Source organism: Petaurus breviceps, unplaced genomic scaffold, assembly GCF_028583685.1.
Source record: "Petaurus breviceps papuanus isolate PSGF00001 unplaced genomic scaffold, PetGlider_PUasm1.0 229, whole genome shotgun sequence".
Taxonomy (NCBI): Eukaryota; Metazoa; Chordata; class Mammalia; order Diprotodontia; family Petauridae; genus Petaurus; species Petaurus breviceps.
The window spans coordinates 17403988-17422961 of NW_027185903.1; the positions used below are offsets into that span (position 1 = coordinate 17403988).

An 18974-nucleotide genomic window follows, 5' to 3' on the forward strand; every position below is an offset into this window, starting at 1 on the left:
TTACTTAACCCTGATTGCTTAAAAAAAAAAGTGACTGTGTGGCCAAGAAAATACTGGGTCCTCAGATTTTAAAAGTTATTTTATTTATATTATCAAATTACTTAAGTTGAGATTTGGAAAATGTGGAATAAAAGAGAGCAAAACCAAGGATGGATTTGACTTTTAAGTCAAATTTATTTAAATCACTCATCAAGAAGACTCAATTTAAATCACTTCCCCCTGCAAAATATATTTTTTTCCTTGCTCAACATAAAATCAAAAAATTTCTCACTCAGCAATTCAGAACTATGCCCAAAGAACTATCTAACTGTGCATACCCTTTAATCCAGCAATACTATTAGATCTATCTCCCAAAGAGATGAGAAAAAGAGGGTAAAGGACCTATTTGTACAAAAATAGCTATAGCAGTTCTTTTTGTAGTTGCAAAGAATCGGAAATTGAGGGAATACCCTTCAATTGGAGAATGGCTGAACAAGTTTTGGTATGTGATTGTAATATAGCAATACTGTATGATGATCAACTGTGAACGACTTAGCTATTCTCAAGTAATACAATGATCCAAGACGATTCCAAAGGACTCATGATGAAAAATGCTATCCACATCCAAAGAAAGAACTGCTGTAATCTGAAAGCAGATACAAAGGACATTTCAGTATTTGTGTGTGTGTGTGTATGTGTTTTTTCCTTTGGGTCTGTGTTTTCTTTCACAACATGACTAATATAGTAATTGTTAGTTGTGTTTGTCCTTCGTTTTTGAAGAGGACCATGACATCGGAGAAATGATGACATGACTTGCAGTTGACTTTGATTTGAGTGAGGGAGGGCTGTGCAAGGTCACCAGTCTCTCTTTCTCCTCCAGAGTTATCTGAGTCCAGTGGCCAGATATTCATCAGGATGACTGGAGATATGTTTTACATGACTGAATATATGTAACCTATATCAAACTGCTTACTGTTTCAGGGAGGGGTGAGGTAAGACAGGGAGAGAGAATGTTAAAAATTGTCTTTACATGTAACTGGGGAAAATAAAATAATATTATTTAATACATATCTTAAGAAAGAAAAAGAAAAAAATTTCTCACACATTGTCATTCTCTTAAAATGCACTAAGAGAAAATATATGACAAGGTAGTAAGAGTTCAACTAGATTTTTTTTAATGAAATTTGTATTAATCACAATATATACATTTGAAAACAATAAAATGAGATTATTCAATTTAAAGAAGATATTTGCTTACTTATTATATTGAATTATGCTGCATATTCTGATCATTTTTGACATGTGGGATTCATAGATTCCTTGCAAAAACTCCTCATAAGACTGGGATTCAGCAGACTGGGAACCACTGATCTAGGAAGTACCACAAAAGAAAAACAAACTACTAGTAGGCAGTATAGTTTCCCATAACTGGCAATAGCTGCTACTATAAAACACTTAGCATCCTCCAGAGATGGCTACAACCTTATAAACTTTTTCATCTAAGGTTTTAATTCCTAATTTCATACATAGAAACTATGGGGAGGAGAAAGAATTTTATTTATAGGAGTAAATTTTACATTTTGTGAAGTGAGGGGTGCCTGTGGGTGCTATTAACATCTTTATACTTGTTCACTACCTTTTAATAATGAGCATAATCAAATATCCAAATCAGATTTTCAGCAGTTAACTTTAAGACATGATAATGAATCCAAAAACTAAATGCAGATATATTTTTCCAAACAGTGCTGTATTTTTCCATTATTTCTAAATAAGAATAGGAAATAGAAACTTAATGTGTCAAAGCATCATTAATTCCCTGTGGTCACTGAAAAAAATCATTTTCTACTCCACGGCCTCCAGTACTTATGATACATCAAATCTCTCCTTCAAAGCATTATCAAGGCAACAAATTGTCACTCTATTAATTTATACATTGTTTAGTGTAACTTACTATCTGTACCATTCCATCTTAAGATTTATACTAATCTCTACAACATGCCATCAGCATCTTCCATATAAATAGCTTCAAAGCAATACCAACTTATATTAAGAGCTTTAATTTTAGAATTACTTTGAAAGCATAAAATATAAGAAAACCTGTATGTATATTAACCTTTTTAAGTCTTATAAAAACAGTACATGAAATGAAAATTTAAGTACTAGTCTAACCTAAAATTCCACATAAAGGTCTAACTAATGAACCAAACTAAAACATGTATTTCAAGTCATGTATATACAATGAATGTATCAATGTTTAATTCTTCCACAGAACTCTATAAGAAAAATATAGTTAAAAAGACACTCAACATGATCTTTGTATACCAATTAAAATCACAAATACAATTAATTTTAATTGCTTTAGGTACTCCTAGATGACTTTTAAGGTACCTTTTAGCTCTAAATCTATAGTATTATTATCCAAATTTTTAATGCAACCACACCAGTTTCCAATTATTCAGATACTGAGTAAAAACCACCAAACTGTGGAAGCCACACAGAGAAATCGCCTTAAGAGTTCACCTTTTTATCAAAAGCTATTCCTTTAAAAGGCTGATGTCTATTAATGGTTTAAAACAGCACAGTAGGGGGTTAATGTTGTTGTCTGACTCACTTTCATCAGTTTAAGTACCCATTAGCCCTCATTAGCATAGGTGCTCCATTGGTCTTTTGAAGTCTATTTCAGCTCTAGCCTGGCAAGGAAGGTGGAGCCTCTTTCATAAACCTTGAAGATTAAAGTTTTTCTGCTTGCTGAGATGGGCAGAAATCAAGGTTACCTTCCTCAGCAACTGAGCCATTCCTTTCTTCATATAAGTTAGATAAAAGGAGACTTATTTATACTGAAAGGAATGCAAAACAATTGCTTACATTAAAAAAAAAACTAAAGTTAGCTTTCAGCATATTCGTTATTTACACTCTGGTTATAATAAGATCTTAGATTTAGATGTCCAATATTCTCAATTTACTGATGAGGAAACTGAAGTACAGCAAAGTTAAGTGACCTGTTCAAGATAACACTATAAGCAACTGTCCAAGGCAATATTCTAACAAGTCTTCCAAACTCCAACTGCTGTACTCTATTGCACCACCTAGCTTTCAAAATAAAAAAAACATTTAACATCTACTGATCAAGGGCCATTCCCCAAAAACATACATGTGAAACAGTCTCCAAAATGAAGAGAAATGAAAATTATCAGTAAATATAGAGGAAAGTGTTATATATCACAAATAACATGAGAACTGAAAAATAAAGTGACTCTGTTTTCATGTCCAACAAATTGTTAAAGACATGAATAATCAGCAATGGAGGGGCTATGGGAAGTCAAACACTAATTTATTCTTGATGGAGCTCTGAATTAGTCCAACCATTCTGGAAAACAATTTGGAACCATACAAGAAAGGTCTTTATATCCTCTGATCCTACAATCCTACTTTCAGGCATAAATCCCAAGAAGGTGAAAGACATAAAGGAGGGTTCTATATATACCACAATATTTATGACAGCACTTTTCTGGTAGCAAAACCTGGAAACAAAATGGGAACTGAATGAACAATTTGGGGCATATGAATATAATGCAGCTCTACTGCACTTTATGTACCGTGTTTCCCCGATAATAAGACACTGTCTTATTTTTTTTTTTTGGACAGAAAAACACCAGAGGGCTTATTTTCAGGGGAGGGCTTATTTTAATGAACATTGACAGCAATTTTAATAAACAGGTAAATGTGAACAAAAATATGTGCCTTTATTCAATAATGAATTCAATAAAGAACAGGATGACGCGCTCACTGCTGCAGCTCTGATTGGATGCAGCTCGGAGCGCGGCGTGCGTTTCACGGGGGGGGGGGGGACGGTGCATACAGAGGGTACCGTAATGTAGCGTGTAGCGCAGGGGATCACCTTCACTACAGTGGCAATCTCAATAGGGCTTATTTTCGGGGGAGGGCTTATTTTAAGGGAATCTTACACAGTAAGGGGAGGGCTTATTTTCGGGATAGGTCTTATTATCAGGGAAACACGGTATGAGAAATTTAGAGAAACAGACTTATCTGAGCTGATGCCAAGTAAGCAGAACCAAGAGAACAAGATATAAAATAATGTAAATAAGAACACAAAACAGCAGTTGAGTTCAGAATAAATGTAATGTACGACACATAATTCACAAGTCAGATGGCTAGACAAGGCAGACAGGCATATACCAATAGTTATACTGACTGGTTTTGTTTTAATTGTTAAAAGGGAGAGTCCTGGGGCAGAAGGGAAAGAAATATAGGAAGACAGTTGTAATGCCTTAAAAAGGCATTAATAAAATCAACAAAAATTTTAAAAAACTTAACTGGAAGATACATATCTCTTCATAACTACAAAGCTGTGAAAGTCCTTTAAATTTCCTAAGAAATCTCCTTCTTGACCTCCTCTTTAAATCCCTGACTTCCTTAAACTCAAATACAGCACTACTTGTCTACATGAGGACTTTCCTGGTCCTCCAAGCTGCTGGTGCTCTTCCATCCAAGGTTACTTTGTATGAGTTTTGTATATACTGGTGTGTGTGTGTATGTATGTATATATATATGTATATATATATACATGCTATCTCCTTTATTAGAACGTAAATTCCATGAGGACAGTGAATATGTCCATGTTGTCTTTATATCCCCACTGTCTAGAACATGGTAGATGCAAAATAAATGTTCAAAAGACTGTAAACCTAATTAACATATTCCTCTTTTATGATTTCCAAAGATGAATGAAGCATTTTTACAGTAATAAAAATTCAAAGCCACATGACTATTCCTACATTTCCCTCATTTTTTTTTCAGGCCAAAAAGTTATCATGAAAACACAAAGAATAAGGGGCCACAATAAACAATATTGTTTTATTCAATGTAGAGAAAGAAATGTAAATTATTGTTTCTGGCTGCAAAGCAATTGCAAATTCAAGAGATCACTAAAGGTTGTTGTTTTGGGGTTGTTGGAAAGGGAGGAGAAGAGGTGGAGGAGAATATTCAGAGCTTTACCTTAGAAAGACTAACAGCAATGTAGATAGAGTTGTGCTCACAGAACCTGCAAGAAACTTAGGGCTTGAACTGTAACAGCGGTAATGATAATGGAGTAGAGGACAAATAGAAGAGAAATTTCTGAAAATTGCCTGGGTGTGGTAACTAACTATATATGGGGTGACTCCAGTGACTCCAAGGTGGCTAGGAGAATCATGCTGGCAACAACAACAGAAAAAGGCTTATCAGGAAGAGAAGCTGGTTCAGGGCAGTGTGAAAATAATAAGCTCAATCCTGAACCCCATTTTCAGTTTTCTGTCCCATCAGAACATCCAATTAGAGGATTCTAGCAGAGGGAAGTGTGGAACTACTGGAACATTGGAAAAGTAACTTTACCTCTCCAGCCTTAACCTTCCATGTCTGTAAAATGAAGGGGTTGAGACAGTCTCTAAGATCCCTTCTAACATTCTGTGACCTGGGCTTTGAAGTTAGGTCTGAGTGTAATAAAATGGAAAGAACACCAGGTTTTAAACCTCAACTCTTGACATTTAGTACATTTGCGTTTGTAACCTTGGACACTTCACTTAACCTCTCTAGTCTCAGTTTTCTCATCTATAAAGAGGACTGTACTGGATGACCTCTAAAATGTCTTCCAGTTTTAAATCTATGACACTATGATGCAGATAGTAACTCTCACTTAACAGAAGTTAGAAACTTAACAGAAGTGAGAGTTACAGCTAAGGAAGCAGATCAGATCATTAAGGGAGGGAATACGTAGGGAAAAAAAACACAAGACTAAGGCCAGAACTTCTTGACAGGAGGAAAACAAAACAAAAAAAAAAAAATAGGAAAAAAAAAAGACAAAACAATAGGAAAAGAAAAAGTGTGCAGTATCAGAGAAGTCAAGAGGATATTAAAGTAAAGCAGAGTTTATAAAGATGAATCTTAATAAAAAGCTACTGATTTGAAAATTAGCACTAACCACTTTCACATATACAGTATTAGTAGTGTGGTAGAAGCAGAAACCAAGTAGCGGCTGCAAATGTAGATTACTCTTTGAAATTCATAAACATAGCTGCCCCAAATTCTCTGCAAGCAGGAACCAAGTGGAACCATCATTGTATTACTGGCTTACTACTCTACATCTAAAATAGTCATAGGGGTACACATTCAATATAAGCTCCTGGGGAGGAATCTTCTCTCCCTGGACAGATCTGCACCTTTTCTGCAACTTACAGTATTGTTGCCTGGGGCACTCAAAGATTAAATGCTTTGCCCACCCTCCCAGAGCCAGTGTTTGTGGCTCCCTAAGTCCTAAATCATCTCTTTATCTACTATACTAAGGTGATATAATTTGAGAATGACTCAAGAATAAAAAAAATTTTAATTATGTCCAGTATGTAAATAATTCCCAATTTAGAAACAATGTATTTTAGAAAATCATTCATAAGAAAGTTAAGATCCAGAACACAGTTTCCCCATAGAAAAGATGTTAGAAATAATAGTAATATTAATAACATTTCACTATTTCATCAATATAGGTTTATATTAGAGGAAAACTGATAAATAACATGATCAAAATCAGTAAATTCATTAAGCATATGGATATATATGTTTTGTGAACATGATTTCCATCAAAATTCCACCAAATCAAATATATTTAAACTAAGGGGAAAGGAAACCTCTTAAAACAAGTAACTTAAGAACAATTTTAAAAATTTATTTTTTTTAGTATTTTATTTTTTCCCAGTTACATGAAAAAAACAATTTTTAACATTCATTTTTAAAACTTTGAGTTCTAAGTTCTCCCCCCTTCCTCCATTCCCACCCACTGAGAAGGCAAGCAATTAGATATAGATTATACGTGCAAGAACAAATTTTTTTTAGTAATATAGGCAACTCATTACCCCCACAAAGTTGTTCAGACTGACTCAAAAAGAATTTGTATAGCAATGCCTCATCTAGCCAGGGCTATTTCCTGTAAATGAGTTTTTTAAATAACTTAATTATATGTTAACATTTAGAAACACCTTAACTTTTCATAAGATGATGGAAATTCTTCTAAAGTATATTACATACTACTGTGCTTTCTTAAATATAGTATATGGCTATAATTAGCAAGAAAATTACCATATTTGGAAATAAAAACAAATCTGCTACCACTCCGGAATAGCAAGACAACTTTTATGTCTCTCCAATGTTCAAATAATGCCATCCTTCATTCCTTCAATGGCATTAAATACTTTGATGATTTAGGGTCATCATTATAAATATCCATTTTTGTACTGATTTGTTAATAACCCTAAGACGTAGCTATAGAGTTCTCTGTACCAACGCTGAGTGGAACCAACCTATTAAGATTTTTTAATTATTTTGCATTCTTTTAAAATGTTTTTCACTGCCAGACTAACAACTGTCATTTCTTATGCTTTGTAGTAGTCAGCATATAGGTCTCTAAAAAGCTCTTCCTGTATCTCCCTTCTTCTTCACACAATCCATCCCCACTCTCCAAGCCCAACCCTGATAATAACTGCTTCGAATATTTGTTGAACTGCAAAAACAGACAATCTAGGCTGTAAAAACTGTGCAAAAATATGCTGAGTTCATGAGCTATAGTGTACAATGCTTATCTAACATCTCAACTTCTTCTGGAGGTCTTTTTTACTTATTCCCTTATTTATGGCTATGACTCAGGTTATCCTTTAGTGACCTCTGAATAACTGAGGTACTACTGTAATTTCACCAATGGTAAATCTACAACAGGTTACTGGGAACATTCATCAGTTATCACTAACCCCTAAGAACTGTTTCACATAGGGAAAATGTTTCTTGTTGCTACTGTCATGGATGAAATACTGAACTAGATGGCTCACTAATCTGACCCAGTGTGGTATATGTCCTTTGCTCTTATGTCCTGAATATTTAAAATTATCATTACCTTAGAATTCAGGATTATTAAAGTACTACTGCTTTTCTGACCAAAAAAAAAAAAGCAGTAACAAACAGATAAAGAGGCAAATTTCAATTTCCATGTCCAAAATTTTAAAAGGTACTAAGCAGTGCACATTCATGAACAAACCTTAGACTCTTCTCTTTTGAGGCTAAATAGACATCTATCATTTATAACTCAGCAATTATTCCTCTGCTTTTTCTTCTACCAACTAATTGTTGACAAGAAGCTCATAAAAAGTTGATATAATTGCTCTGCTTCAGATTAATAGTGCTTTAGAACTCCATTTTGAGGAAGCACATAAATTATTCATGTTTCAAAAATACCAAGCCAATTTTCAAAAGTTGAAAAATGGACACCTTAAGCTTATTTCATCCATCCCACAGCAAAGAGGAGAGCAAACCACAGGGCTATGTCCTCAACTCCAAAAAGATGCTATCTACCACATTTATATCTAACTTCAAAAAAGGGTGCAAGGGGCAAGTGAAGAAATAAAGACAGAGAAAAAATTACTTGCACAGCTGATTACTTCAGATCGCTAAGAGCTTGAAGAGACCTCAGAGATTATCAAGTTGAATTATGCCATATTTTCCATTTTTGGGGAAATGTGGTACATATTTGATTAATAATGTGGAAATTGTACACACTTTATTAAAAGAAGTTTTTAAGTTTACATTGCTATTTTAGTAAATATTTATGAAGGAAAACCCTACAATAAATGCTACTTATGCCACACTCATCCTCAAAACATGAGCTGTACAGTAGAGGTAAAGGTATAAACAAACTTGGGAAGATGCCACAGTTTGGGAAAGGTGGTTTCTGAAAGGTTTTCTGTACAAAAATCAATACAATTTCCCCATAGGTTCATGATGTAAAATTCTATAATCAAGGCTTGTAGATTTGTAATTATGGTATGTCAGCTACATTTAAACAAGAGTGTTAAAAGATTGTTAAAGTTAAACTAACACAATTGCAGTGTGAATTGTCTTAGTCTCATTCTAATCTACTGATGTCACTTTCATTTAATCAGAGACAAACTATGGGCCAATGTCAGCGCTATTTTTACATGCCTTAACATTCAATGTTCACATTAGATTTTTTTCATTAGCAATACAAAATGGCTATGTAAAGATATATTTAAGAAAGTTATTTTTAATTTATTCACCAGTAGAACATTTCAGCTGGCTTCACTGTAAAATAAGTTGATTTCAAAGTGATTAAGCATTCTTTTTATTAAAAAACTGAATGGGTGCATTTTCCCACAACCATACAGTGATCATAAAACTAATAAACCATTTATTTTTGGAAAATACTCCTACTTCAGAGACCTATAGATATGAATAGTTTATTTATTCAAAACTGCATATCAACAATTAGCATAAATTCCATATTTTTCTTCTCTCCTGGAGCAAATTCTTTTCTATTACAGGATCATATATTTAAACATGAAAGGGAACTTAGAAATCATCTAGACCAATATCCTCATCTTACAGACAAGGAAATTGAGACTCAGAAAAGCTGTCAGAGAGCTAGTGTTAACAGCCTGGATTTGAACATATGTCTTCCTGACTCCAAATCTTCCCATTCCAACACATCAATTTTCCTTTATTATATAGCTTATATAAAAAACATATAAAATGTGCTACATAACACAGTTGTAGAAGGAAAAAGCTATTTATAACTTACAATAATGTTGTACACTGTTATTTAAATGTTTAACATGAGGGGAGGCTAGGTAGCACAGTGAGTAAAGCACTGGCCCCAGAGTCAGGAGGACCTGAGGTCGGTTCCGGCCTCAGACACTTAACACCCACACACACACACACAAAAAAAAAACTAGCCGTGTAACCTTGGGCAAGATACTTAAACCTCAATTGCCCTCCAAAAGCAAAAAAAAAAAAAGTTTAACATGAGCACGATATGGCTTATGTAACTGTATATAGTTCTCCTACAAAGAAAGTAACAAGTTACAAAGACTCCTTGAAGAAGTAAACTACAACTAATAAGTAAGCTATAACAGCTATAACAATATATCGGAGTTAGAGGACTTCCACTAAACAAGCTAAGCAGGTCAGAAGGAAGCTGCCAGAAGACAACTTGCTTTCAAGAGGTTATGTATTACCACAAAACTCACAGAAGATTTCCAGGAAAGACATCATAACCAAATAATGTATATGTAACCAAATTACCTAGGTATTTCAGGAATCATCTGGTGAAACACACAAGTAAATTTTATTTTCATACACACTAGAAACTAACATGGATGAAACTGGGGGAGGAAAACTCTTGTTATAATATTTTTTTACCAAAAAAAAAGTAATAGAGGTAATATTTAGATGTTATAAATCACCAAAACAAATCACATCAAAAAAAATCACCATCATTGAAAAGGACTAACTTTGGATCACATGCTATTTGAAACATTATATCTAGCTAGGTGGTACAGTGGATAGAGTGCTGGGCCTGGGTTCAAGAAGACTCATCTGCCTAAGTTCAAATCTGCCCTCAGATACTTACTACCGTGTTTCCCCGATAATAAGACCTATCCCGAAAAATAAGCCCTCCCCTTACTGTGTAAGATTCCTCTAAAATAAGCCCTCCCCCGAAAATAAGCCCTATTGAGATTGCTACTGTAGTGAAGGTGATCCCCTGCGCTACATGCTACATTACGGTACCCTCTGTATGCACCGTCCCCCCCCCCCCGGGTGAAACGCACACCGCGCTCCGAGCTGCATCCAATCAGAGCTGCAGCAGTGAGCGTGTCATCCTGTTCTTCCCCAGTGATTTGCTTATTGAATAAAGGTACATTTTTTTGTTCACATTTACCTGTTTATTAAAATTGCTGTCAATGTTCATTAAAATAAGCCCTGCCCTGAAAATAAGCCCTCTGGTGTTTTTTCTGTCCAAAAAATAATAATAAGACAGTGTCTTATTATCGGGGAAACACGGTAGTAGCTAGTAGCTGTGTGACCCTGAGGAGTCACTAACTCTTTGTCTCAGTTTCCTTATCTGTAAAATGAGTTGGAGAAGGAAATGGCAAACCCCTCCAATATCTGCCAAGAAAACCCCAAATGGAGTACGGAGTCATGAAGAATTAGAAACGACTGAACAACAATCTAGGTAACAATAATCAAAGGAATCATAGAATGAAAATCACAAAATTTCAAAGTTGGAAGGAGCCTCAGTAGACATCCAGTCCAACCCCATACACAAAAGAAATCTCCATTATAACATATTCAACAAAGGTCATTCAGTCACTTCTTAAAAATGCCTAAGGAGGGGAAGCCATCACCATCACCTCTCTAGGTAGCTCATTTCAAATTTGGAATATCTCATAAGAAGTCTTTGCAACTTTTGCCTCTTTGCAACTTCCACCCATTGTTCTTGGTTCTCTGGGGCCAAACAAAACAAATCTTATCCCCCCTCCACATGACAGTCTTCCAAATACTTGAAATAAGCTCTCATGTCCCCAGAATCTTCTTTCCCTCAGCTCTCTTGTGTTCAGTTCCTTCTACTGATGCTCATATGACATGAACTGAAAGTCCTTCACCATCCTAGCTGAGTGTCCTCTAGACACTCTCCAGCTTATAAATCTCCTTTTTAAGACATGGTCCCCAGAACTGAACAGAACATTCCAAATGAAGTCTGACAAGGGAAGAGGACTATGAGACTATCAAGCTTAAAAAAAAACAAACCGCTGTCTGGTAATCTAGTGTTAACTGTTGTCCTCCTAATATAGCAAAAACCATCAGAATTGAGGGAACAGAGTTATAATTCCTGCTCTTCTACTAACTAGCTGTGTGACCCTGGCCAAGTCACTTCACCTCCCTAGGCCTCAATTTCCTTTTCTGTAAAAATGAGGAAATTAGACCAGAACAAAGATTTCAACCTTCTTTATGCCCCAAACATCCCTAGGTTCAGTTCTGAGCCCTGTTATTCAATCCTCTTGCACTTTTTGTTCAGGTGGCTATGTAATGAGATTAGCAACTCTTGCTGAATAAAAATATTTAGATAGTAATACTAGGAATAGATTCTATAAATCTCTAAATGGAAATGAAATGGGAATTTGAAACCACTGGACAAGAGACAGTCTTCATTCATCAGATATGCCACATTCAGAAGTGAATTTGGCACAAATGCTTTGCATTAACTGATTAAGTTTGAGCCCACTCTTCCCAGAGACAAGGGTGATATAGGGGACAGTTTTCTCCAGCTCAGTGAAATATGGTTTTATATATACATATAAAACCATATTTATAATATAATAAAAATTAGAGAGAGCATACCAAAACAAGACTTGCACTAATGACAGTAGGGAAAACACCTTAACTCATTAGGGTAATTCCTAGACACCTGAGGAGCGGTATAGCCTCTGGGGAGTTAACTGGACAATGATAGTAGGAGTTGAGACAAGGATCCAAGAGTTTATATAAGCTATAGCAGTCTTATTAGGCAGTATACTACAAGAGCTTTAACAATGTTTCCTTCCATAGCTGTATCTCCCTGAATATTTTAACACCATACTTTGTACAGAGTAGACATTTAATAAATGTTCATTGATTTTGGAGCACCTTCAAAGGACAATGACCAGAATGATAAGTTCACTTTGGTGAGAGGAAATGGGTCTCTTCAGTCCAAGGAAGACATGAGTGTTCTCATTGAAAAACTTTGTATTTGAACAACTAGCTCATGGAAAAAGGATTTGACTTACTCTGCTTGGCCTCATTGGGTAAAAGTAAGAAGCTGTAAAAAGGTATATTTAATGTCGCAAGGGGAAAATTTCCCTAAAAATTCCCTATTAATCAGAAATGTCCAAAAGTGGAATGAGTTTCCCCATGAGGGATCCTCTGCACCAGAATCCTTTCTTTATTTTAGCCTATTATACTTCTGTGCTGATCCATCTAATAGATGCAAGACATTTCAATATATGAATTAGCCATGTGACTTTTTTCCTATATGGCTTTAAATTTTCAAGAGTGTACTGCTGCCCATATATGTGTTTGCATATATTCATCTTGGTTAAGAGATGGGTTGTTTTTTTTTTCCTTTTTTGCTACCCCTACTGAGCAATGTAAGAACAGAGGCATCTAAGGTGGATAGTGCTGGACTTGGGAGTCAGGAAGACCTGAAATCAAATTCCCACGTCAGACCCTTATTGTGTCCTTAGGCAAATCCCTTGATATCACCTTCACAGTGTCATGGACCTCTTCAAGAACAAAGGTCAAACAACTTTGAAACAAGTCCCTTAAGCTCACTTGGCCTCAATTTCTTCCTCTGCAAAATGGGAATAATAATAGCACATACCTCAGAGGTCAAATCAGGAATTATAATAGTATCCTTAGACTACTAGCCCTGCTTCCAACCCAGAACCCACAGTTCCCAGGAAGCAAACCCTGTTGAAAATGGAACCAGTCAGGGCGGCCAGGTGGCTCAGCGAGTAAGAGCACCGGCTCCAGTGTTGGGATGACCTGGAGATCAAATCCCGGGCTCAGATACTCAGCATCACACCCAGAAATAACGGGCCGTGTAACCTTGAGCAAGTTACTTTTAACCCCGATTGCTTAAAAAAAAAAATGGAACCAGTCTTCATCACCAAAAGTCCCCCACAGGGCAGCCACACCAGAATGACTGAAGCAACAAGGCATCCTGAGGGAGAGACAGAAATCAGCAGCTTTAGGGCAAGTCAAACTGCTGTCACCAAGTAGAGCACTATTTCCTTCAAACCCTGATGGAGACAACCCTGGACCCTGAGGTCAAAAGCCTCAGGAATAGCAGTGATTTTAATCATGTGTCCCCTTCCCCCTTCCCCCAATAAACTCCAGTGATTCCCTTATCCTTTCCAGGATCAAACACAACATCCAGTCGGTGCTCAAAGCTCCTTCATAACCCAGCTCCCCCCCCCCCCACACCTTTCCAGGTTTTCCTGGGGCTTATTCCCCATAGTCTTCAATTCAGTGGCACTGGCCTCCTGGATGTTCCACAAACATGACATTGTTCTCAGTTTGTCATTTTCTCTGGCTGTCCCCAATAACTAGGTTACTCTTCTTACCTCCTCCGCACTGCCTACTGACCTCCCTAGCTTCCTTTCAATCTCATCTTTATAAAATCACTTCTTTTAATGGGAGCCTTCCCCAACTCTTTTTAAGTCTAGTGCCTTCCCTCTGTTAACTATTTCCTATTTATCCTATGTATAATTTGCTCTGTATGTATTTGTTTGCATGTTGTCTCCCCCATTAGATTGTAAGCTCCCAGAAGGGGAGCTTACCCTCAGCGAACCCTCAGTGATTAAAGGTACAGTGCTTGGCACATAGTAAACCTTAATACATATTTATTGATTGATTGTTCCCATATCACAAGACCTTAAAATCTTAATTTGCTAGCTTATACTACATAGTGCAGACCTAAACTATAATTTAGGAAATGACAGGTGAGCACAATAATTAAGACAAAAATCCCCTTATAACACTGGTGCAACCAAAACAAAACTAACACCCAAAATATAGGCCATGTTATAAGGGAAAAAAAGATGGGAAGATTATGTAGCAAGGATAATATATAATAGATGGACCACCTGGAAGGATTCCATGAAACCACAAAAAAATAACTGGAAGGCTGAAAATTTAATGAAATATGCAAAGGGTCAGGCTAATTGCATAAAAGATTATTTTGTTGCAATGGATCTACATTCTGCACTTAAATGGCAGCTTCAAATATAAATGTTATAGTAAAGAAGATGCAGTAGAAATCATGATGCATGTTGAGGAAATATATTTGCCCAGGCTATTTGGTGTTTCTACAATAATGAAGTCATAAGCTTCTTTAACATCTCATATATGTTAGATGGCGACCAAGAATATATAGTTCTTGTCTACCTGGTAACTAAAAAGTATGCTGGGATTTATTAAAATCTGTTGTTAGAAAATGTTATAGTAAAGAAGATGCAATAGAAATCATGATGCATGTTGAGGAAATATATTTGCCCAGGCTATTTGGTGTTTCTACAATAATGAAGTCATAAGCTTCTTTAACATCTCATATACGTTAGATACGACCAAGAATATATAGTTCTTGTCTACCTGGTAACTAAAAAGTATGCTGGGATTTATTAAAATCTGTTGTTAGAAATTACTGAAGAGAGCTATGTCCTTCATTATTTGTGGCTACTTACCCAAAGTCACAAATCTTTGAAAATATCATTATTTTTCAATGTTTATTATCAATTATTTGTAAATACAACCCACTTGACCCTTTCTCTCAAATTTTTTCCATCAAGTGCTAAGGCCTTCTTACTAGAAACATCAAAAACAAATCAAAGTCTAATAACACTTTTATCATACTTGAAAAGCAGTCATCAATACTTTTGTCCTGTAAAAAGGAAATCATATATTGATTTCAAAATTTTGTTATCTTAAAGACAATTTTTGAAGTTTGCCAGTCAATAGTTATTGGATAGAATTATCTGATATAAAGAAATCATGAAAATGCAAAAGGTATCTTCTTGAAGTCTGAAAGATCTGGGTTCAAATACTGCCTCAAATAGATAGATACTAGTTATGTGACTAAAAGCAAGTCAGTTAGTCAATAAACACTTATTAAGTGATTCCTAAATTCAAGGCACAGTGCTAAATTCTGGGAATGAAGAAAGAGACAAAAGAGAGTCCCTGCCTTCAAAGATCAAACAATCCAAAAGGGAAGACAACATGCAAACAAATATATACAAAGAAAGCTGTATACAGGATAAGTCATTAAAAGAGGGAAAGCACTGGAATTAAAAATGGATCAGGGAGGACTTCAGGTAGAAGGTGGAATTATACTTGGGATTTAAAGGAAGCCAGGGAGGTCAACAGAGGGAAGGCACTCTGCAGGTATGGGGAACTGCCAGAAAAAAGCCTGGAGCCCAGAAACATAAAAAGAACTCTGTATAAACAAGTCATATGAAGTTAAATTTGAAAGTCATCTTTTAAATTACAGATCTATGCTAAATAGATGGAGATATCACATCAATACTTCACAGGGATGAAATCACAGATCCAGATGGTAGAGAAGTCAACAGAATAAGCTCACAGAGGGCAGGGAATGAATGATTCAATGTCAACCCTTTATTCCAGGTATCTGGCACAGTAGGAAATGTCAATGGAATTTTAAGTGCATTAATTTCCTCCCACACAACACTTACTCCCTTTCCCACCTTAGAATCTTTTAAAAATCTGTATCATATTCTTTGAATGTGCTCTCATCTCACCTCCAGCATTGTCCAACTGGAACTGGCCAGTTGGGTTCCCAGTGGGGCAGCTACTAGTACTCACAAATTGTTGTCTTTCATTCTGGAAGAGGACTAATGACATCATGAGGATAATGTCTTGACTTGTGCATGAATTGGGTTTAAGTGAGGCAGAACTGTGCAAAGTAACCAGGTTCACTGTCTCCTCCAGAGCCATCTGGGTCTAATGGCAAGATGTGGATCAGGACAACTGGATTTGGCCCCGATACAGTGAGAGACCTTGGCCTTTTTAAGCTAAGAGGTCTCAGTCTGTCTGAGGCAACACCCATTTAGTGATTAAGGCCAGGTAAGAAATGAGGCCAAAAAATGCCTCTTTTACCTACTCAAAAAAAAAAAACCCACACAATGAAGAAAAAGGATGAATCCTAATGAAGAAAAATATTTCCCAACAAAAATCCACAGACAATATGATCCACAGAGTCACAAAGAGTTGGACACGACTAAACTGAACATAACATAAAGTCCTCGAAGGGAGGAACTGTTTCATTTTTGTCTTTGAACCACCATCCTAGCATAGTACTTCACATGTTGCTTAAACACTTGATTCACGGATTGACCGAGACTACTATGAAGGGGTTGTGTTATTACTTCTGAGTATTTTTAATCTATCTTATACTCAAAAAGTTTTATAGTATTGGACTAAAAATATCCTCCCTACTCTTAATTTCAATATAAATACATGTTAGGCACCCAATCCCTAAAACTTATTACTTGATCAATTTTATATGGTGTCTCTTTCTTTCCAATGGTTCAAAGTTCCTGGTTATATAGTGTCTTTCTTTCCAATGGTTCAAAGTTCCTGGATCACCACAGATCATTACTGTTATCCCAACATGGAGATTTTGATCCTCTTTGGGATGAAGAACAACAAATAACCATAAAGGAACAAAAGTCACATAATTTATCATTACAAAAATCAATATTTGTGTAAATCAAGAATTCTATCTCAAAATGGAAAATACTACTTATGAACCTGGACAGATGAAGCCTCTTGTTGCTTCCAAGAATTCAAACAGTTCAATGTAAAGGTGTGGTAAAACAGAGCAATTACAGCTTAAATTAATGGATTTATTTACATTTTCTCTCTTCTTTCCTTGCACCGCCTCTTCTGCTAAGAAGTGAGTTGGCAAAAGGTTGCCACCACAAGTAGCAATGCAGATGCCACAATGATCTCCCTTGCCAATAATGAGGAATAAATTGTGATTTAACAGATCATGCTTTAGAACCCTTGACTTTTTCCACAACTGCTTGATCTTAAAGCGCACAATTAAATTGATGACCTTAATAGTTTGGAACCACGTAACAGGATTCTACCAAAGCAAAATTCACTTTCCTTTGGCTGCTCTTTATAAAATCTTCCCACAGCACAGCGGGGAAGAACACTGTACCTAAAAGCAGATTTGGGAGGTAGGAGTGGGAGGAGTGTATTCGAAAGAAAAGAAAACGAGTTTGGGAGACGCTTTGGAAGTTAACCCCCAACTCCTCCAGGCCCAGCACAGAGGGGTCCTGGGCTGGGGGCAACAGGAGGCGGCCACAAATCCAGTCCTGAGGCTGTGTGCTCCTTAGAATTCCTCAGGCCCATCTCAGGACGGCAGCGGGCGAAAGTCAGCAGGCACCCTAAAATTCCTGGAGGGGCCACCCCCTCGGCAGAACTTTCTGCCAAGTTCAAAAACAGAAGGCATGTGCAGGCCCCAACCTTCCCAGCTGGCGGAAGAGGGGAGCTCCAGACTTCGATAGCCCCGCCTCCCCAGCGGGGTGCCGAACCCGGAGGCCGCAAGGATGTAGTCTCCCAGGGAGGGGGCTGCACGTCCCCCTCCCGGGCCCCGGCCCGAAGGTGCTCCTCGGTCTCGCGCTCGATGGACGGCCCCGCCCGGGCCTCGCGCCTGGGGCTCGACACTCGCGAGAGCCGAGGGGAGGGGAGGGAGGGGGTGAGGCGCGAGCCTCAATCCCATCCCCCAGACCCGTGCCGGCCCCTCGGTGCCCACAGGGTAGCTAAGATGTCCCGAGGCTAGGGGCGCAGGCAGTCGGCCCGGGCCTCCCCTGCCTCCCCAGGGCCAAGCCGGCCCCAGCCGTAACAGAAGCAGTAAGGAAGATGTCGGCACTTACCGCTTCACGACGCCTGTTTTGATTTTGATCTGCCTCACACGAGGATCAGCCATGGTCCCCCACTGAGCGTTGTTGTCGGAAGGACTGCGAAAAGTCGGGACTCTCAGAGGGGAGGAGACCGAGCACGCTAAAACCGGTTATGTCCGCTAACCCGTGGGAGGCCCCCGTGCGCATGCGCTGGCCCGGGCGCTGCCCGAGATCGCTCTCTGTGTGGCCTGTCTTCCTCCCTTCCCGCCGCTCCCCCACACCTGGCTTCTGACCAATGGGAGCCTGGAGACAGGTGGAGCAGCCAGTCCCACACCTCCCTCCCTTACTAGCTCCTGTAGAAGGTGGTCTGCACTGGGTGGGGCAACCCCGACCTTAGTGTTTCCACTGCAGGGGTGTTTGTTACTTACTCTCTCTCGCCAATTGTATTGGGTTGGCAAGATGCTGTTGTTTGTTCCCTTTATAAATTGAATGACGTAGAAAACTTTTTTAAATGATGATTTACATTTTCAGTGTCTGGGGACCAATAGTACTAGATGCTTTTCGTATACTTAATAAATTACTTGACTATTTACTATTGTTTATATGTTTATAACATATACTATATTAATATAGACTATACGATATACTATAGTATTCTATATTGTAGAGTATATATTGTATATAGTTATAGTATAC

The 18974-nt window shown here is 37.4% G+C and overlaps 1 protein-coding gene across 1 annotated transcript in view; it reads right to left on the reverse strand.

The window, feature by feature from the left end:
• The window catches only part of TBCA (tubulin folding cofactor A), a 101869-nt gene extending 83362 nt beyond the window's left edge, over positions 1–18507 (reverse strand). Inside the window, exon 1 of the mRNA XM_069096280.1 lies at positions 18312–18507. Within this exon, the coding sequence (XP_068952381.1) occupies positions 18312–18364 (53 nt within the window). The 5' untranslated portion in view covers positions 18365–18507. The remainder of the gene's footprint in view (positions 1–18311) is intronic.
• Between the last annotated feature and the right edge of the window lie 467 nt (positions 18508–18974).